The sequence below is a fragment of the Pyricularia grisea genome, chromosome VII, assembly GCF_004355905.1.
Source record: "Pyricularia grisea strain NI907 chromosome VII, whole genome shotgun sequence".
NCBI lineage: Eukaryota > Fungi > Ascomycota > Sordariomycetes > Magnaporthales > Pyriculariaceae > Pyricularia > Pyricularia grisea.
This window is the reverse complement of record NC_044975.1, coordinates 2,228,535-2,249,119: the sequence shown is the minus strand read 5'-3', so window position 1 is coordinate 2,249,119 and position 20,585 is coordinate 2,228,535. Positions and strand designations below refer to the sequence as shown.

The window sequence follows — 20,585 nt, the reverse complement described above, 5'->3', positions numbered from 1 at the left end:
TCTGGGGGCCAAACTGGAAAAATGTGGAGGTGGAAACCCAGCCTGGTGTTTGTTCGATGGTAGCCAAGATGTGATAAGCCTAAATTCGCTTGGCGTATGAATGGGGGATAATTCTACACTCGTCGGAGGGGTCACTTGCTCTCTGCAAGGCTTCATTGTGGGCGTATTTGTGATCTAGAGAACGAATGCTGGTTTCGATTTCGAGGTGCTTCTCGGGCCTGTCAATTGCCGATTAATGAGGCCTACCCAAGAGAAGAAAAAAAATAAAGACAATCCAATTCCTTCAGTTGTCACGCATTTGTTCGCTGCGCTCCCACATCACGCAGGAAGCAAATTATACACTAGGCAGGCACAACAGTAGTGAGGGTGTGCAGTCTTGATTCTTATATAGCAAGCTGTTTATTGTTTATGGACAAATCGTACACATTTTCCTACATGCCATGTCATACACTTCGCAATGAAGCATAATAAGAAAAGAAAAGAGATTTTTTTTTCCACCACAAAAGAAAGAACCTTGTGCCAAGAAAGATGCTTTCATGATCGCGAATTCATGCTACTTAGCCTCCAAGCCCTCAGGGGCAGCGCCTGAAGCTGCATGACCCGTGGGCGAATAAACAAGACAAAAGTTACTATGCCGAACCCGACGCACAGGAGGTTGACAATATTGTAGCCGTCGCGCGTAATTTCGCAGATGCCACCGCCGGCCAAGCAACGCTCCTTCTCGGCCTGAACGGCGCATGAGAAGGGCTGCGTGACCAGGGGACCTTTGAGTTTCTTGATGTCCTGGTCCAAAAGCGAGCTGGGCGGGTGGCAGGTCGCGGCGGTGAAGGCATCGACGGCCTTGAGCACGAACAGCCTTGGGAATGTGCCACCAAGGTTGCAGACGCTAGTGAGGTAAAAGAATAATGTTAGTGGATCGGTTCTTGTTGGCTTTTCTTCTTCAAAGAATTTGGTGGGAAAATATATGCAAGAAACTCACGTTGCAAGCAGCGTCATGTATGTGCCGCCAATAATGGGGTCCGCAATCTTGGCATGGAACGCCGACACCGCCACGAACATAACGGTGTTTGTAAAGGTCGAAAATATATGCTCTGCGATCACAACCAGCAAGTACCATGGCGTTACACCATCCGCCGGGAAAATATACACGGTGAACTGTGCCGCCAGGGCCGCTATCAGACGGCCAATAAACGCCCAGCACCACAAGCGCATCGGAGTATACTCTTGCGACCACTTGCCGGCGTAGTAACCGAGACCAATCTCGAACGGAAAATCGATCAGGACCGTGAGCGCCATGTTGTCAGTACCGAAGCCCTTGTCGAGCAGCTTGAGGTTGGTAACGGCGTCATTGGCCTGGAAACCGACCTTGGCGATAAGGTGCACAGCAATGATGGTCTGGACGTGCTTCAGCTTCAGCACGCCCACCATGATGCGGTAGACGTCCCAGACGCCATCCTCATTGCGCGTACGGTCCTCGCGCTTCAACACGGCCAACCCTATCGTGACCAGGATGAAGGTCCAACCCCAGAAGCTCAGGTATCCACCAAGACTGAGGAGGCCGTGGTCCAGAGGGGTTGTCCGGACCCACTTGTTGGCGAAATCTTTCGAGTTGAAGGCAAGGAAAACTGTGTACGACAAGAATTGGCCAGCTGTCAAACCAACCGTCTGCGCAGTCGAGGCGTAGGAAATGTTGCCGGGAGTGAGCAGAGTGAGGGCCCAGCCGTCGACGGCGATGTCCTGAGTGGCACACATAAGCACAAGGAAGAACCACCAGCCGGTGAAGCCCCAGACTGTCGGCCCACCAGGCTTGCCGGTCATGGCCATCATGTTCTCCACCGTTGAGCCGAGCAAGAGCATGCCCAGACCCGAGAGGATCTGGATTGGCAGAATCCAGCTCTTACGGCGACCTACGCGCGGACTCCATATCGCATCCACAATGGGACTCCAGAGGAGCTTCAGAGAGTACGGATACGACGCCAGACTGAAAACTCCAATCTCACTGTATGACATATGATCCTTGAGCAGAAATGGCACAGAGCCAGTGGCCAGACCCATGGGTACACCTTGCATGAAGTATAATAGTACGAGGAGGCCAAAGTTGCGCTGATCCACAAGAGGAAGCTCGAAGAAGCCATGGTTGTTGAGCGCAGGCGTCTTTGGTACCGGGTCGTCGAGAGAGAAATTCTCGCGCGCCATCAGGTTTGATGTCACAACTTCGGAGCCTTGAGGACCCGGCTTGCGCCTGTACTCGGCGTTCTTGTTCATTGTCGATACTCCGTTACTTTTCCCTGTTCCGCCCTTGGAGTCAAGGGCTGTATTCAGCCCGAGCTTGGGAGACTTGTTTCGTTTCGACCTGACGCTCATCGAATAGACCTTAAGAAAGACTTGGTTTTCGAGAAGGCGTTGGAGACTTATGGGGGAAGGATGCGGTGGCGCAGACGAATGGACCTCTTTTTTGACGCTCAGAAACTCGCGAGAAGGAGTGAATCTAGGCGCTTCAGGGTAACCTTTGACGTTGGTGTACCAACAGAAGAATTTTCGTTTTTATTTGTGGTTGTTGTGTGCTCTTTTTTTTTCGTTGTTTGTACTCGACAAGTTATATGACAGTGGTTTTGTTTGGTGAGGAAGTGGCAAGTCGTCGAAAAGGAAATCCGGATTGTGTCAAACCGAACAGTGGTCCTAGGCAAAAGTTTGACGCATAGACGGACGGACTGACAGCTTTTGGCTTCCGGTTGATTTGGACGGCAGCCGGTTAGATCTGGAATGATCGCTTCGACGTCTGTGTGGCTTGAACTCGATTCGCAAGGCAACCGTGGCCTCAGTAGATGTGAGGGGGAGAGAGTTGGGTGCGAAGAGAGGGATGCCAGATTCAAGCAGCAAAATCCCAACGGGTGGATAGAAGGATAGTTAAGTAAAGATCCAAAGTTCTAGAAATAAGAAGGAGAGATTGTCAAGAAAAGAAGAAAAGAATTTGAAAAGAAAAAAGAAAACTACAGCTCTTAGGGAGCTTTGCAAAAAAGAACGTGTCAGGCGTCATGCGCCGTCAAAATCCATCCATGATTTCTCAGCTTCTTTTTTTACCCACCGAACAATGTCGACACGTCGCGATGCGCAGAATCCACAATAGTCTTGAACTTAGCAGTGCTGACAAAGGGGACCGACTAGCTTCTTGCCTCAAGGGTATCCAGGGCGGAGTCTTTTTCCGAATGGTGGGACACAAATGGGGCCAGGCACCAACTTTCGCCCCGATTTTCTGCATGTCAGTTCCATCATTGACTGATGAACTGCGCCATCTGCTGCTGCAAGTCTAATGCAGCTTTTTCGAGATGCTGCAAGCACTTGTAACCTCAATGCAGTAAGTTCAACACTGAACCTGTCAGGTACATAAACTTTCAATGATAAATATCCTGTTTACGTTTTTTTTTTTTTTTAGATGAGCTATAATAAACCAAAACCAATACTGAATATTATTGACATGTCCACTAAGAGGAAGAAGAGCAACGAGCGCTTGGCAGCCCGATCGTCTGTGCGCCCCTCGTGGAATGCTTAGCATCTACCGTCTAATCAATCCCCCAGAAGCTTCCCCGCATAAAAGTTCACTGCTAAATCACTAGGCGGGACCAAGAAATATTTCGTTCCTTTCACGTGAGTTGGTACGTATCTTGGTTTTTAGTATACTCTAGAACATGCGGTCCAAAAGTGGTCAGGCCCCTGAAATGGTCACCCTCCCGAAAAGCGACCATGAAACTTGCAAGCACTAAATTGATCACTTTTTAACTGTAAAACCCTATAAAACCTATATCTATCTATTCGTTAAAAACTCCTCTTCATCCTAATTCACAAATAAAACCGTAAATCCGGACCCGTAATCCTAAATTTGGTATTATTGGCGGATTTTGGCCTCCATGGCCTTCCTCCTATTATCCAACCCGTAAACCGCATTTTAAATATCTACAAACTTATAAAAAACGTTTTAAATTTCGCGACGCACGCGTTTTTTAAATATAGGCTTAAAAGTTTTAATTTTTTCGTACAACCGTTCGTTTTTTTGGGTAAAATTAACCATTTAAACAATTTAATAATCCATTCTTTTAAATATTTTACGTATAAAGGCCGAAAAATTTTTTTTATACCCGGTTAATTCGTTTATAAGCTTTTTGGCCTACTTATTAAAATTTTAAAAGGTTTTCGGCATTAAAAAAACGTTATTTTCGGTATTAATATCGAAATTATATTCGTAAATTTGCGGTTAAACGACTTCCAAATTTAAATCTACCACCCGGTCCGGAATTAATACCTTAAGCTTTTTGGGCGGCCAAATCCCGGCGGCGCAAAAGCCGGAAATTACGTTATAAATTAAAAAACCGGTTTTAAAAACATTTCGATACGTTTTTAAAAAACGTTTTCGTTATTTAAAAACGTTAATATCGAACGAAGCGAACGATCTTATATTTTCGCGGTAATACGTTTTTATAACGCCAAAAATTAAAACGTTAAACGGTTAAATAATATATAAATTATAAAAAAATAAATATTCGAAAAAAACGCGATTAATAAAGGCTTCGAATATAAATTTAACCGATTAATATATTAAAATTTAATCCAATACTAACAACCGCCATTTAAAAACGTTTTCTGGCTTCGTTTTTGGCAAATAAACCTGCCGTAACTATCTAAATGCGATTTTAACGTTAAACCACCTAAAAAACGTTAAATCGTACGTCCAATCCTCGATTTCCGGTAAAAACCACTACGCCTAAAAAATATTACCGGTTTGGATTACGGTAGGTATAAATTTTCGGCCTTAAGCGGTAATTACCTCGATTATCGTTACCCAAATCGTATTTAACGTTTATTTAATTTTAATTTTATTCGGTCGTTTTACATAAGCCGAACCGTATATCTTTCCAACGATTATATCGCCTTATTAAAAACCGTATTCGTCCATATTTATGATATTTTCGGGCTTAATTTCGAATTTGTTAAAAATTCGTCGGTATTAATTATAAAAAATTCGGATCGATTTTACGGTAACTTCGTTAATTCGCGCGCCTTTTAACAAAATACCATTTTTGGCCTTAATATCGGAATTCCGACGTAAAAAGCCCTTTAGCCAACGGCGGCCGAAGGCGTAATCGCGTTCGTTGGAAAATACCAATAACGAAGCGAATTCTTTAATCAACCGGTAAATCGGTACCTTTCCAACCAATTTTTCAATTTCGATTTAACGGTTAACGAATTTCTCCTGTTCGTTAAATAACTTTTATTGCGGTTTATAAACCTATAATCGATTAACGTTACCGTTAACGCGTCTTTTAAAGGTAATTCTCGGTACGGCCCACGCGCGGGCGGCTACGGCCTTCGAAAAGCCCTTTTAAACGGCCTGAACGGCCTGGGATAGCCTAAACTCCAGATCTGTAGGCATTACGACTTTTTTCGGCTTCAAAAACGCGTTATTTGCGGTGCGTTGGGCGCGTTGAAGTGGAGGGGGTGTGTTCAATCTACTGAAATTCGCTAACAAAATAGGTGTCCACTTCAGGGCCCTGACCATTTGTGGGTCACCCGGTCTAGAAGCAAACAAAAACAATCTGAATTTCCAATATATCTAAACGCGCGACGCGTCTTTGCTCGCGTCAAAGCAACTTAATCACCAGAGGCTCAGACTAGTAACAAAAGCACATTCTTTCTGGGTTATTTTGAGCCTCGAATCATGTCCACAGCCTTGGATAATGAGTTGGAAAGCTTGAGGAAGCGAGGTTAGCCATACATTTGTCCATCCAACGTTCTACCCCGGCATCATGTGTGGAGTTTAATCCTCGACTAACCGTGACATTTCCAAAATCGCATACAGCTGAGCACCTAAGGGCTGAGGTCAAGCTGCGTGCATCAACGCTACTCCTGAATCCCGTAGCTGCAACCCACATTTTGGACGAGCAACCAACGCAGGCAGCACCAGCACCAGCGCTACTGTTGCCGACGCCGCCCTCCAAGTCCAGGAGTAAATCATCGTCCAATGCGCCACTTGGTCCCAAGCAACGCGACCTGTTGAAAGAACGTCGCGCCAAGCAAGCCACCCATGACCAGCGCAACACGTACCGCACCTGCGCTGGCATCACCACGTTCAAGGTCCGTGACCCGGATCCGGCGGCAGTCGACGGCGGCGCCGTGCTCGGTGTGCGCATTGAGGTCATGCGCAGCGCCCGGTTCATGCGCCCCTTTTACGTCCTGCTCAACCGGCCGTGGGAAAAGGATGCCGCGGCCAAGAGGTACCTACGCGTCCACCGCCACACCCTGCCTGCTGCCATACCGCTGGCCGGGCTCGCTGCTCGTTACCTACCGGTCCCGCGGTCCGCTTCTTCCGGCAAGCAGCCAAGGCAGGACCTGGGGGCTTTCGTCCGCAGGCTGAGGAGGGAGCTTGTGCGCTATCACCAACGTCTCGGCGCTGTTTCTGACCTCCGCGCTATTGTTGGTTTAGATGACAAGTCTAAGGCTCATGTCACCACCCCAGCAGACGAGCGGCCAGAGGCCGTCGTCATGAAGTCGATAGAAGACGACCGCGAGTCCCGCGCAAGGCAACGGCGGGCAGTGGCTGGGATCGTTGACATTGAGCCGGTTGACACGGCAGCGACGCAGTTCAGGTTCGATTGGCGCGACGGTCGCGTCGGACGGCTCGTCATCGGCCCGGGTGGCGAGGTATTGCAGTCGGTTGTGGTTCTGCCAGACGGAGGCCGCGATCGCGTCACGCAGCAAGACGTCTTTGGCGATTGTGCAAGGATCGAGGATGTCGTTGCAAAGCTTCGCGGGCCACTTGGTGGCACCTAGACGCTTGCATCCAGCTTAGTGTTTGGGTCGCTAAGAGGACAGCCAAGGAATGGGGTCCAAAGACCGTGCTGGTTGGTAGCGCTTTGCATTTAGTCATCGTCCATGGCTGAATTTCAAACGCTTGCTGCTGTAATGCGCTCCAGCCGGCAGTGACTGGTTAGAATGCTATCCAGTGTGGGCAGGGCACGATATTAAGCTTCCGTCTGGTCACGGCTACAACACCGCTTCCAAACGTATGTGTACCAACAACGAGGTGAAGTATGGACCTCAATCCGGCCGAGGATTGTTCTATCATTCGTCTTGTGTCTTTCTCGACCTAGTCCAGGTGTACAACACAATGACTACTAGCGCGAGGCGAAATCCGAGTGTACAATATTTCACCCGACTGGTAAAATAATTTATGGCCGAGTTACAAGCGAGCGCACGACCAGCAAAGAAAAATAGCGTCCTTGTGACAAGCGGCGAATATGCTCAAGCCTGATTGTTGTTTTCTTTGCAGGCATGTTTGGCGCACAAGGCAAAGCTTATTCGACACGGCTGTTACCATTCAACACCACAAGACGAAACTGAAGAGTTCAAAAAAAAAACTGCTATTTTTCAGTAACCCAGGGATCTGGATGAGCCTTGAGCGCGGTTTCCCGGCATCGGCCCAGCCCTGCCGGCGAACGCATGGTCTGTGTATGGGTGGGTGCTTGCGTTCGGCCCCTCTATGGTATCTTGGGTTCAACCGGCAGATGCGGTTCCCTACCATCAAAAACACTCCACCACGGTCTGGGTGGAACTGCGTGTTCTGTGTGCGGGTGAAACCCCAGAAAAACGTCAGCTCACGGCCGCGCCGAGTCCTTTGTTGTTGTCCTCCCTCGAGATGACTCAGGTTTGTGTTCTCCGGGGGACACGGATATTCGAGGATTTTGGGATGCAACAATGGGTAACCCGGAAAGAAAAACAAAATGTGAGACTTCTGAAGGGGGTGAGGGGGTGAGACAGAGATACATCTGGGTAGCACATGAAAGAGGAATAACATCCGTTCAAAAGGCACGTGTCGGTCACAAATCGCGATCTTGGATTTCTTTCTCCATTCATGTGATCTCCTGACGCGTAAACGAGTAGCATGTCTGCATTATAGGTGGTGTGATTTTACTAGCTGTTCTTTCCGTGTCTTTTTTTTTTCTTCTTTTTTTTATATCCCTTCCTTATTGATGCTCGGAACATACTAAGCTAATTTATGTGTAATTATGTACTGTATGTACTGTGTATAGGTCTAGAACAGCCATGATCGTATTTTGCATCCCTTGGGAGTGATGTGCAGACTGGCAAAGGGTTACTGCCAAGACTGCATCTTTAATAGGCTAGCATCAGAAGTTCCAAGAAGGTTCCTAACGGATCGACGTGGTCTCATTGGGCGTCGTCGGTTCCCGGGGGGCATGTAGAACAAAGCAGTCCAAGCGGGCGTTTTGGGATTGTCGATCCTGGAAAAGGACCATGTGTGTTTGCTTTTATTGCCTTATTTCGTACTCCTATTTCGTTTTGAAACACCTGTCCACTTTCTTTTCTCTGTTTTGCTCCCTTGTTAAACCCCATTCCCTTGGGTATACAACCTCGCTTCAGACATGCATAGCTAATTTCCACCCTCCACTCTTGTCTCTTTTTGTTTCCGTTTACTGGTTGTCTCAAAATAATAGCCAATGGCAAAGGGGGGTCTGACGGTAACTGTATGTACTCCGTAGTATCGCTCTGGCGTCATCGGCATACATGGGCCCGGGGATCTGAACTGATCGCAAGAACACGAGGGGTTTTTATTATAGATTCTTCACTTCTTATCCGATCGACGCCGAGGGGAATTGGGGTAATAAGAGAGCAGTCTTTTTTTTTTTTTTTTTTTGTTGAAGCAGGCTATATGGAAATCATCATGTAATAAGAATCAAATGTGCATGGCATTAAATAGTCCCTCGCCAGGTCGAAAAGTACATCTATCTGATTGGGAGAGAACAAAACACTAACTTAGGGGGAAGATGGAAGGAGGGGAAACAAAATGTTGGACAGTGAGGGGGCGCTTTTTCTTTGCGTTCTCAATTTCACACCATGTCTCTCTTTTTTTTCTGCGCGACAACATTGAATTATATCTTCATGTAACTCCAAATCCCAGCTACACACCCTATGCGCAAATTTACCCCCCAAAACGTCTCTTCGCTTAGAGAATGGCAGCGGCCAGGGCAACGGCGGCGAGCATACCACCGGCACGCTGAGCGTTGGCGGCGGCGGTTACGACTGGCGGTGCAGAGGTCGTGGCTGAGGTAGCAGGGGGCTGGGGCTGCGGAAGCACGGTGGTCTTAGGAGGTGAGGGAGGCGGCAGCGAAGAAGAAGAAGAAGAATAGCCGCTGGACACAGGAGGTGCCGGTGGGGGAGGAGGAGGAGGGGGAGGAGCAGGTGAGGCAGTTCCGGTCGTCTTGGGCGGCTGCGAGGACGGCGGGGGAGGAGGGGAAGCCGTTGTGGTCTTGGGCGGCGGCGGAGGGGGCGGCGGGGTCGCGCTGGTGACGGGGCACACGGTGGTGGTGACGACGACGACGGTGGTGGTGGCGGGCTTCTTGATGGGGCAGTCCGGGCTCGCGGTCGGGCACTCGAGGAAGGTCGAGGTCGAGGTCAGGGTCACGGTGCTGGTGGTCCAACTCTGGGGTGGTTGGCTTGGCTTGTGCGACTTTGAGGACGAATGGTTAATGGTCTTTGTCTCGAGAGTCTTGGTCTGGGCTGAAGAAGAAGAAGAAGAAGCAGAAGATAATGGCAATGAAGAGGAAAGCTGAGTGGTCGTGGTTCCGGCTGAAGAGGACGAAGAAGTCGAAAAAGCGGGGGACAGGGTGGAGGAAGATGTAGCGGTAGAAGCGGTGGCGAAAGCGGTGCTAGAGAGAGACGCGGAGACGGAGGTAAATTTGGTCGAAGTAGAAAGACAGGTAGAAGTGGTAGTAGGAGAGGTTGAAGATGCGGTGGAAGATGTCATGGTAGATTTAGAGGTAGATTTAGTCCAAGTAGAAAGAGAGGAAGAGGTCGAGGAGGAACAGGATGAGGATGAAGATGAAAGTTGAACTGTTGTGGTCTTCGTCTTAGTGGTGCTGGTGGTCGTGGTCGTGGTGCACTTGGAAAAGGAGGGCTTGTCGGGCATATGAGACTTGTCACCCTTGTTTGGGTGACTTCCGTAAGAAGAGGAATCGAAGGAACGCTTGGACGGTGCATTAGAAGAAAGGTGATTTACATCGTAGTCGGCCACTGCAAAGGTGGCCATGGCAAGCAAGGCGAGAGAGACGATGTTCTTCATTTTGTGCAGAGGTATGTCGTAGACTTGTTTGTTGGTAGATAGTGGCAGTTGTTGTTATGTTCGAGATGAATTATTGTGGTTGATACTGAACTGAGTATTATGGCAAGTAAGGGAGAACGAGCGACGTAAGCGAATGAACTGCTACCAGTGATGAATAGCTTGAAGTGGAAGCCGAGTGAGAGCCCGGGAGAGAGAGGATGTAGGAGGAGGAGCTTGCCCTTTTTCTATCCTGTCGAGGAACCTCTGTACATGGTGTATCGTTACAATAATACAACAGGCAAGTGTCCCCGGGCCCGAGCCCGAGCCCAGTCCCCCAGTCGCAACCCCGGTTCTAGATTTGCAGAAGCCATGGCGATGTGTCGCCCACACCAACCAAGTCGAAGCATCTGTAAGGGCTACACGGCAGAGAGAGCCGAGCAATCACAACCAATGGCATATACACACTGTATAAACGCCTCTGATGTTAATGATGATGACAAGGGAGGGTGGGATCGGTACCTGACCCCAGCAGTGCAGACAGTTTGCGGCGCAGAGCATGGTGCCCCGGGGTAGAATACCAGAATTAGCACATTGGGCCCATGTAAGAAGCCTGCCAGGGGATTGGCTGGTTGGGCCCTGTCTTTCGGGTTACGGTTAAAGTGGTGAGGCAATATGTGTACATATGCAAGCACCAGCTGTTCCTAGCCGAGACATGCTTGTATACTACTGTGCAGTTTGCAGCTCAAATCATGGTCCATCCACCACCTTCAAAGTGGGAAAACGAAGATCGATTTCTGCCAGCAAGGGAGGGAAGTGCAACGGTAGCGTCTTGTCTCTGGTCGATCAGCCAAATATATGAAGGCAAATTAAGATGGACGTAGGGACGCGGCAAGGCATCAGCAGTCATCAGGGGACAAGCTCTGCCGCCTCGCACCCTCTACTGGTGTTTTTTTTTCTCGTCGACTCCCATTTGTCCGGGGCGCAAGGGGAAGACCGAGATGTTTCCTAGGCGGATGTATGCTGACCGACTTCGTAGATGGGTCAGAGGATTCTTTGTGGTACCTTGTAGCGGCGGAAGCAAAGGGCAAAGCAGCAAGCAGTTGGTTCTGGTCAGGTCGTAATTTCGGACCGTAGACAAGCAGCAGCCGACTCTTTTGGTATGAGCTTTATTGTCGACGCGAGAAATGAAGGGTAGAAGAGAAATGCAAGAAGAAAAAAGAATAGGAGGGGAAAAAACGAAAAGAAACATAAAGAAGAAGAAAATACAAAGGCATTAAGCTCGTGTATTGGTGGTATCAGGTAGTATTGTAAAAGTGCCGATTAACTTGTACCTGCGCTAGCCAGCTTTGCCAGCCAAGCCTGGTCTTGAGTAGCTGATGGTGGTCGGCCTCGGGTACCTACCTTTCCTGCTGCAGATATTTCCTTTTTTTTCACAACAGTGTCGCAATTTTCATGTGGTAGGTAATCCTGTCGCAGCAGCCAAGATGTAGAAACTCCCCGATGCACAGCCCGCAACAATTTCTCTTTACATATAAATGTCGGCAAGGTGTTGTGTCACAATTTGTTAATGGGAAATTTTGCTTTTGTGGTACGGCTTCGATAAATGGCTGTTGGTAATGCTGCGGTTTTACTGGCCATATACGATCTTGAGGAGCACGGAGTGTTATCCCGGTGCATGTTCATTTGTGGACAGATTTGATCTAAGAATCAGGTGCATCGACCAGAAATCAATCGTTGGGGGGAGGACGTGGCGAACGTGGCGGCACATCGCTCCCGGATCCTGCTTGCCATGAAAGAGGTCTCGCTCCGGCTAGGGCCTTGAAATAGCTTTTTCGAGCAAATTAGGAAGGTGCAAGGCATCTGATTGATGGTTCATGATGGCAACCAGAACATTTGAAAGTGTTGAGGCGGAATGAGAGTGTGAGACCACCTGTAGCATGCGCAGTAAGACGCAGATTTATTCTCCGCACGTTTGGTAGCCACTAAGCCAGATTTCCAGGCCCTGTTACGAACCAGTTTCTACCTTATGCAGCAGCAACAACAAATGACAGTGAGCATGCACCCAGCTTGGTGGTTGCCCAGGACAGTCTTCTATGGAGCTTCTGATTGGAGCCTTGTGTTTATATATATTCTAACGGATTCTAATGAGTAAACACTGATCATTGTCGCACCTGCAACTAGCACCATGCTGTTGTGCTACGCCCTCCCATCTTACTGACTTCGGTTTGGCCCGGCTAACGGGACCCAACATAGCACTCTTTTCGTCTCCGGACGTCATACGAACTGCTGTAGCTAGGCTCCATGAGACACAGTTTTATATGCAGTCGAGGCACTTGCCGGGGCCATGGGATGACAGGTGAAATTCGTGCCGAGATAAGTAGATGAGATGAAAGCCAGCCAGGTATGGGTGGATGCACGCATACGTAGGTTAGGTATGCCTTTGGGCTCACACAGTCAAACTTTTAGGTATAGAAGAATCACCAACTCTTACTGAGCACTTATAGGAACGTTGGAAAACCAAAGTACTCAAGGTAGCCATAGTGATAAGAAAAGTATCAAGTTTGATTTGCCGCAACAATGGCCTTAGGTACTTACGATGGGCGGACCTCCGAATCCGCCCTTGATTTATTACCCTAATCCAATCACAAATCAAGATTAATCGAATGTTGGAAACTTGGATGTCAGCTTTCTGAGCTCGGGAAATCCTACCCAGGCAAATATATAGGATGAAAACCATCCTAAGGCGGTTGTCGGAAGACAGTTGTATAGAGGACAAAAAAAGTAAGCCCCCATAAAAAATGTGAGAAATCCTTAAATCTTATCGAAAAGTTTCTCTTGATTTATGAATGCTTACAATTTCCTAGGCGCAGTAAGTCTTTTTTTTTGTCCTTGTAAGAAAGAAGGCTGAATAGTAATGCAATACAATTGAAAGAACGGTGGACTATGGCCCTTATGAATATGACGGTGTAATAGTCCAAGTTTTGTTAATTGAGCCTTTTACAAACGTTATATGCAGAATTTCAACACTTTCGACGCAAATTATAGACTAGACAGCACTGAAAATTTGAATCACGCGGGATACATATGCCCTGTTTGCCCATGTCACATATCGCTTTTAGATGGACATCTTCCCCGTTATTTGGCCAGGTGTCAAATGCCAACGTCAAATCGCTTGCTTTGGGTTTCGGCTAATTCTGGTAAATGGGCTTTTGTGTGATCCAAGGTGCAACGGAGCTTCTCTCCACTCCGTCTTGTGTTAGATTGTAGGTTGAGTGAGTGATGGACTGAGCTCGATCGATACCTCGAGCAATTTGCGATAGACTGCATGTGGATGAATAATAAAATAATATTCCTCAACGATATCAGGACAAGGGCTTTCAAACAGTAGTTTATATCTTCGCAAGGGGGCAGGGAAAGTCTCGTGCTACTGCCTGGGCGCTGGGAAACCCTACCAGAATCGTTGGGCATCATCAAAAGAGGTAGCCCTGTGAGCTAGGCATAGAAGCAGCTTGGCAGAAAACGATGAGATTAGCTAAATGGAAATTGCTGCTCGATTATACATAGTAGATTCGGGTAACGTGAGTCAGGGAGGTTGTTGAATATAAATTAATTATCAGAATCAATCGAGCTTCATTGTCGGATCATTCCATGCAGTCAGTGCACAGGCTCCATGCCCGCTCAGGCACCTCAAAGAACCACAAAAAGCGGGTGGGTAGCGGGGCGGCAAACCAAACCCAGTGCAGCACAACGCTCCCGGGATCCCGGGCCCCAGCTTTAGTCCATTTTTTTCTCACTATGTATGGCTTTCAGACCTTTCTAGCATCACCTGGAGCTTTGTCACTAAGCCCTGCATCTCGGACAGGGGTTTGAAGCCCCCCAAGGTGGGATTGAACCGCGGGTGGGATGATCGGAACTCGAGCGCAATGGAGATCTGACCACGCATGCGTCTTTTTTTCCGTAATGGTAGTTCTTTGCACCCAAGTGTTGATCTCCGAAGGCTAACTTAACCTACTTCCTTCTTATTCTTCTCGTCCGTTGTCGTTTTATTGCCCTTTTCCTCCGAAGCTGGAAGGTTTGCCTTAGCACCAACCAGGATTTCTTTCCCTCATTCTTTTTTTTTTCTTGTCTTTCGTTTGCGCGCCCTGTAGCTCTTGTCTTGAACTACAGGTCCCACGTCATCCAGTCAAGCCTTGTCCACGCCAGGGTCTCGATCCCAGCAAGAGCGCAGGTCGCTATCTCAGAAACCTAAAGATGGCGGTTGTTGACGCCACAACCCGCAAAAGGGTCCTTAGGGTGATATTCATCTCCCTGCTGTTGGATCTGGTAAGTTTTAAAAAAGCCAGAAAAAGAAAAAAAAGAAAAAAAAAAAGTCGCTTGGTTTGTTGTTGGCAAGCTACTTTGCAGCATGAAGCAGGAGAGAATATGGGCGCTGACAGAAGCGTATCTCACCCGGCGCATAGATATCCTTCACCTTCATTCTTCCGCTGTTCCCAAAGCTGCTGGAGTTCTACCGAAATAGCGAGGCGCCCACCGGTTTGCTAGACGAGCGGCCCCGTACCCTCCTGTCGAACGTCTTGGACTATCTCAACGCCTACAAGGCCGCGTTTGCGCGCCCTATCGATTCCCGATATGACATCGTATTGCTTGGTGGAGCTCTGGGGAGCTTGTTCTCGTAGGTGCCCTCGAGGAGCTTGTATATGGGACAGCCGCACGTTCCGAAGCTAACATCAGCTCAACTCTTGCCCTATTCAGTCTGCTCCAAGCTATCGCATCCCCCATCATCGGCCAACTCTCAGATCGGTACGGCCGCCGAACTGCACTTCTCTCCAGCATGATGGGTAACATTCTTTCTGTGCTGCTCTGGGTCATGGCAGTCGACTTCCGCACCTTTGTCCTGTCGCGAGTCGTCGGCGGCTTGTCAGAAGGCAACGTGCAGCTCGCGACCGCCATCGCTACCGACATATCCGACGAGGGCAGCCGGGGCTCTACCATGGCCCTCATCGGGGCCTGTTTCTCCATCGCCTTCACGTTCGGCCCTGCACTCGGCGCATACCTCAGCTCCATTCCCTTAGTGGCCGCCAACCCGTTTGCCACTGCCGCTGGGTTTTCGCTCTTCCTAATCGTAGCCGAGACGGTATACCTGTATGCTGCGCTTCCCGAGACTCTGCCAGCTCTCACTCAGACCAAGAAGGGCACGAGCACCAAGGATAACAACACTACCGCGAAACCCAAGAACGCCGTCAGGACCAACTCGCATTTGATGTTGAACGCCACGCACCTCTTCTTCCTGCTCTTTTTCTCTGGCATGGAATTTTCGCTGCCCTTCATGACCTACGACCTCTTCGGCTACACCTCGGCCAAGAACGGGCGCCTGCTCGGCTACATCGGCCTGGTGGCCTCGATCCTGCAGGGCGGCGTCACGCGCCGGATGCCGCCCCTCCTCACCGTCCGCATCGGCGTCGTGGCCTGCCTGCTGGCCTTTGGAATCCTCAGCCGCGCGTCGTCCGTGACGGCGCTCTACGTCGCGGCCACGTGCCTGGCCACCACCTCGGCCACCGTCGTCACGGGTCTCAACACGCTGAGCAGCCTGGAGGCCGGCGAGGCGGAGCGCGGTGGCAAGCTGGGCAACCTGCGCAGCTGGGGCCAGCTCGGCAGGGGGTTGGGACCTGTCCTCTTTACGAGCATCTACTGGTGGGCCGGGCGCGAGACGGCCTACACGATCGGTGCCCTGGGCATCGCGGGCGTCAGTGCTGGTGTCTTCATGGGGCTAAAGTCGCCCCCTGGGTTTGAGAGAGCTGGTGCGAGTAAGGGTAAGGACAGCCCTGGAGAGAAGAAGGACTTGTAATATTTACTTGGTGTAAAGGGTATATATACGCCTGTATGGTGGTGAGACATATGTAACTAGAAGGCCTTGTTATTCGAATTTTATTATTTATTTGCAGCGAGGAATTTTCCTGCGAAATATCAAATTAAGCAAATAGCTACGGTATTGAATGTGTGTTTATTTGTGTGTACATAGGCATGTAAAGCTGTATCTCATGCCGTAAATACCTAGGCAAATGATCCGCTATATAGAGCCCAGATAACAGAAGATAGCTCTGCTAGGTTCATTTCTCCAAGTACAGGGAAAGAAGAGGTCGTCGCAATGGCAATTGCGGTATTTGAAAATGGATATTTGATTTGTCCCATCCCTGACTCCCTGAGAACCAACCCCTCGCCAATGCAAGGCGCCGGGAACTGCTTCAGGTGCCGACGATACCCATGTTGGCTTGCAGATAAGATAAAAAAAACGCGGCTTCCAGAGAGCGAGTGGACCCACCATCCGCCCATCGTCATCGCCATTTAGCGTCTTTCCAGCGCGTCGCGGTTCCGTAATTTGATGTTTTCCATCCAATTCTTCTGCAAGACTTAATACAACTTGATAATATCCCACTCGTTTTAACTGTGCCTTCTAGCTACCTTCTAACAATCCTCTCCATATTCAATCAGGCAAAGCAGTCAAAGATGCCCAAAGAAAAAAATTACAACCCCGTGCAGGCGCAGCGCAAAGCCGACAAGGCGAAGGAGATAAAAAAAGGCAAGCGTCTAGACCCGAAAATACCATTGACCTTGATTACATTATAAAAGCCCATAAACTAACCTCAGCTGATCAAACCTTAAAAAAAACAACAGGCAAGGCCGAAGTCCAAGCCCGCCGCAACGAGCGCCTCGCCAAGCGCAACCCAGAAGGGATCAAGCGGCAGATCGACGACCTCAAGGCTGTGGCCGAGGGCGGCGGCAAGCTCTCGTCGCACGAGGAGTCAGTCCTCGAGGGGCTGGAGAAGGAACTCAAGGCCGTGCTCAAGGCTCGCGAGCTGCTCGGGGACAAGGCGCCGCAGTTTGGCAGCAGCAGCAGCGGTCGGCCGCACCGCGATGGCGGCAGGGACGACAGGGGCTCGCTGGGCAAGAGGAGGAGGGGCGAGGATGGCCAGCTGCGGAGGGATAGCGACAGCGACAGCGACGAGGTGCCCGAGGACGTGGCGAGGATCCCGATGCCGCGAGATACGCCACCGCCCATCCCGAAGGAGGTTCTGGATCGGTGGTGGGCGAAGAGGAGGGCGAAGCGCGGCGGCGGCAACAACAATAGCAACAACGCGAATACGGATGCTGGTGCGGGGGCTGGAAGCAGTGCGAATGCAGTGCCGCTGACAAAGGATAGGGGGCTGGGCCGAGGGTCCAACAGCGATACGGGTCTACCGCCAAAGCCTGCACCGGTGGCTACTACAGAGCCCAAGGTGGTCTACGAGTCTAAGCCAGTCGTGAGGGACCTGAGGAAGGAGGCAGTCAGCGCCTTTGTGCCCTCGGTCGTGCAGGCGAAGCTGTCCAAGGGCAAAGGCGAAGGCGGCACGCTGCTGGAACCTGAGGAGGCCGACCGGCTCGAGCAGGAGGGCTATCTAAAGGCTACAGGTACAGCGTCGTCCCAGACGGGAGGTGCCTCTAAAGAGTCGGAGAATGCGGTACCAGACGAGACGAATAGGGCACCGCACCAGGTCATGATGGAGGAAGTTGACGACGAGGAGGGCTGAAAAGCTTGCAACGCAGCCTCGCAAAGGCTATTCTAGTCTATTGGTACTCAGGCACGGAGATGGATAGCCCTTCTCAGTACACCTCTAGCTTTGAGCCGAACAGCGGTTCGGGAAGCTCCGACTGCCGATTGCCGAGCACCGATGAGAAGCAATGTGGAGGGCGCCGATGGAGCTGCGGAGACGGCCGCAGGGCAGACAGTCGGTCTAGCTGCAAGTTGGTGCCAAGGTACAAAGCAAGGCGCGACTGGACTACTACTGCTAGCTCTAACGTTGTCATGTTCTAACTGGGCTCCCTGCAGAAAGCATAATTCCACAGAACCTTGGATTGTGCAGGATAAGTATGGTTTGTAACTTTCAAACCACGTGCGAGCAGTTAGGTGCAGTAGTTCTAGGGAGCCAGCACCGATATCGGTTTCAGCCGACATTGGCATACAATAAGATCTACAACCCTAATCTGTACTAGGTAGTGTAGGTATAGTGCAATGTGTCGAGTTGTCTCAGGATCGGTCAAGATGGACTCTAGAACGTACCACGTGGTAGCTTTCAAAAGTTATAATGGCTTGAATGAAAGCTAGAGCTTTTGTGTTTGTTTTAGATAGAAGTCTATATTTAAGCTGTATGCACATCCAAAGTAGATCTCCACACTCTGAACCGGATCCAGTCCACTCCCCATCGATCTTCCATCACGAATATCCACCTCCACTACCTACCTTGTCCACATAACCCCAATTCCCCCTCCTTGCAAGGGAGAGCTAGTTGACTTATATCGCTTGGCTAGAGAAAAAAAAAGTTTTTTTTTTTTTTAATTCCCGAGGGCCGATTTCGTTACCTAAATGAGGAGTCATGGATTCCTAGTACTTTTTTTTGCCGCACAGTATTACCATGGTACTATGTACTAGCATTCCCAATCTACCCACCCAAAACGTGGTTTTTGCTTTCACCGTTGCATGAAAGGTGTACTCGTGAGGACAGTGTCATCCAAAGAAAAATAAAAATAAACGAGCTTTTGACCATTGAATATTCTGGCATTGACTTGTGCAATCTTTCTTGACCTAATCAATGGTTGCACGTGAGAGTCAGTAGCATAACTTTTGTTCTACATCTCTTTGGGACGACAGACAGGCCGTATTAGGGACGGCCATGGTTGAGACGAACGCTGGCAGCCGTGATGCTGTTCAGGCGAGCGCTACGAATCCAACACCAGAGCACGCACCCATATCACACTCAGAAAAGGCTGGACAAGACTACCCACAGCCAAACTTGAACCCAGAGCTGTTCGTCGTCGCCAGCAGGGACCCGGCTATCGACGCGGCTGGCAAGAAAGGCGGTGTCGATCCTGGGAACGAGGGCACAACGCCCAACAGGAGCGATGACCAAGAAGATGATGATGACGATGACGAGGAGGAGACATACCCCGAAGGTGGACTGCGCGCATGGCTCGTTGTCCTTGGATCTTGGATGGCGCTCGTGTCGTCCCTGGGTCTCATGAACACCATCGGTGTGCTGCAGTCATATGTTGCGCAAAACCAACTTTCCAGCTACTCTGAGGGCACTGTCGGTTGGATATTTTCGATATATACCTTTTTGTCCTTTGGGATGGGTTTATATATTGGTCCCATATTTGACAAGTATGGGCCGAGGTGGCTGATATTACTCGGAACTATGTTGCTGGCTACCGGCACCATGATACTCAGCATATGCACCGGTAAGTTTGAACCGAAGCTATGCCAGCTTACTTGCGACAGTAACCCCCCTTTTTTGACTCTTCTTGCTGCTCTGATAGCTAACCGACCTGCGCCCATACAGAATTTTGGCACTTCGTCGTCGCCTTTAGCCTCATCGACGGCATGGGCACCGCTTTTATGTTTACGCCCGCCATTACAGCCATAGGCCATTGGTTCCGTGACCGCCGGGGTTTGGCGACCGGCATCGCCTCGACGGGCGGCGGTGTCGGCGGCGTCGTGTTCCCCCTGATGCTGTCGGACCTCTTTGAGAGGGTCGGCTGGGCATGGGCGGTGCGCGTGCTAGGTTTCGTGAGCATCGCCCTGGCCATCGCGGCCAACTTCTTGATCCGATCGCGGCTGCCACCGGCCAAGAACGCCAGCGCTCACCCGGACCCGCGCATCTTCCGCAACGTGGCCTTTTCGCTGACGACGGCGGGCATCTTCCTGATGGAGTTTGCGCTCTTCATCCCGCTGGGGTACATATCGCTGTACGCAAAGGCGCAGGGGTTCTCGGCGGCGTTTTCGTTCCAGATCCTGACGGTGCTCAACGCGGCTTCGGTGCTGGGCCGGGCGCTCCCCGGCTGGTGGGCCGACATCATCGGGCCGGCCAACGCAAACATCATCGCCATCCTGCAGTCGCTCATCGCCTGCTTGGCCATCTGGCTGCCGGCGGGCGGGACGACGGCCGGAATCGTCGTCTTTGCCATCCTGTTTGGCTTCGCCAGCGGGACCAACATCAGCCTCACGCCGCTCTGCATCGGGCGCCTGTGCAAGACACAAAACTACGGCCGCTACTATGCCACGGCCTACACGCTCGTGTCGTTTGCCTGCCTGGTCGGCATCCCCATCGGCGGCAACATCCTGGCCGCGTGCGGTGGCGACTACTGGGGCTTGATTGTGTTTACGGGCTTGTTGTATCTGCTTTCGCTGGTGTTTTTCGTGTCGGCAAAGGTTTATTCTGTAGGGTGGAATCCTTGGGTATTCTTTTGATCTGCAGGAGGGCGATTAATCATGCTGTGGCTTATGAGCTGTAGCGGATTTTTTTCGGCGGTCAGTTCTGGTGTATTGCATGCATAATACAGGCATCTTACAGGTGAGGTGTATTGGCGTTTCGGACGATAAAAGAACCAAGATAAAAATAAAATAAAGTCAACAGCTCTTCGTGTCGTTTGTCTTTTTTTTTTTTTT

At 50.1% G+C, this 20,585-nt stretch overlaps 6 protein-coding genes across 6 annotated transcripts; 4 read left to right on the top strand and 2 right to left on the bottom strand.

Moving 5' to 3' along the window:
* Positions 1–204: 204 nt before the first annotated feature.
* Positions 205–3,132, bottom strand: PgNI_10683 (uncharacterized protein). Its single transcript, XM_031130656.1, has 2 exons — positions 980–3,132; positions 205–886 (listed from the first exon to the last, which is right to left on the bottom strand). The coding sequence occupies exons 1-2, from the start codon at positions 2,362–2,364 to the stop codon at positions 535–537; spliced, it is 1,737 nt and encodes a 578-aa protein (XP_030980264.1). The 5' UTR covers positions 2,365–3,132; the 3' UTR covers positions 205–534.
* A 2,497-nt stretch (positions 3,133–5,629) lies between these two features.
* On the top strand, positions 5,630–7,839 carry PgNI_10682 (uncharacterized protein). Its single transcript, XM_031130655.1, has 2 exons — positions 5,630–5,756; positions 5,852–7,839. The coding sequence occupies exons 1-2, from the start codon at positions 5,711–5,713 to the stop codon at positions 6,820–6,822; spliced, it is 1,017 nt and encodes a 338-aa protein (XP_030980452.1). The 5' UTR covers positions 5,630–5,710; the 3' UTR covers positions 6,823–7,839.
* Positions 7,840–9,013: 1,174 nt separating this feature from the next.
* Positions 9,014–10,129, bottom strand: PgNI_10681 (uncharacterized protein; the record flags this gene model as incomplete). The annotated part of the gene is made up of 1 exon (XM_031130654.1): positions 9,014–10,129. One exon carries the CDS (start codon positions 10,127–10,129, stop codon positions 9,014–9,016), a length of 1,116 nt encoding a protein of 371 aa, XP_030980451.1.
* Positions 10,130–13,961: 3,832 nt separating this feature from the next.
* PgNI_10680 (uncharacterized protein) lies at positions 13,962–16,065 on the top strand. Its single transcript, XM_031130653.1, has 3 exons — positions 13,962–14,431; positions 14,569–14,780; positions 14,861–16,065. The coding sequence occupies exons 1-3, from the start codon at positions 14,360–14,362 to the stop codon at positions 15,951–15,953; spliced, it is 1,377 nt and encodes a 458-aa protein (XP_030980450.1). The 5' UTR covers positions 13,962–14,359; the 3' UTR covers positions 15,954–16,065.
* A 547-nt stretch (positions 16,066–16,612) lies between these two features.
* PgNI_10679 (uncharacterized protein) lies at positions 16,613–17,673 on the top strand (the record flags this gene model as incomplete). Its single annotated transcript, XM_031130652.1, has 2 exons — positions 16,613–16,691; positions 16,781–17,673. The coding sequence occupies 2 exons, from the start codon at positions 16,613–16,615 to the stop codon at positions 17,671–17,673; spliced, it is 972 nt and encodes a 323-aa protein (XP_030979875.1).
* A 1,083-nt stretch (positions 17,674–18,756) lies between these two features.
* Positions 18,757–20,399, top strand: PgNI_10678 (uncharacterized protein; the record flags this gene model as incomplete). The annotated part of the gene is made up of 2 exons (XM_031130651.1): positions 18,757–19,378; positions 19,480–20,399. Coding segments are annotated over 2 exons (1,530 nt in total), but the record flags the coding sequence as incomplete, so codon positions are not given.
* Positions 20,400–20,585: the final 186 nt, after the last annotated feature.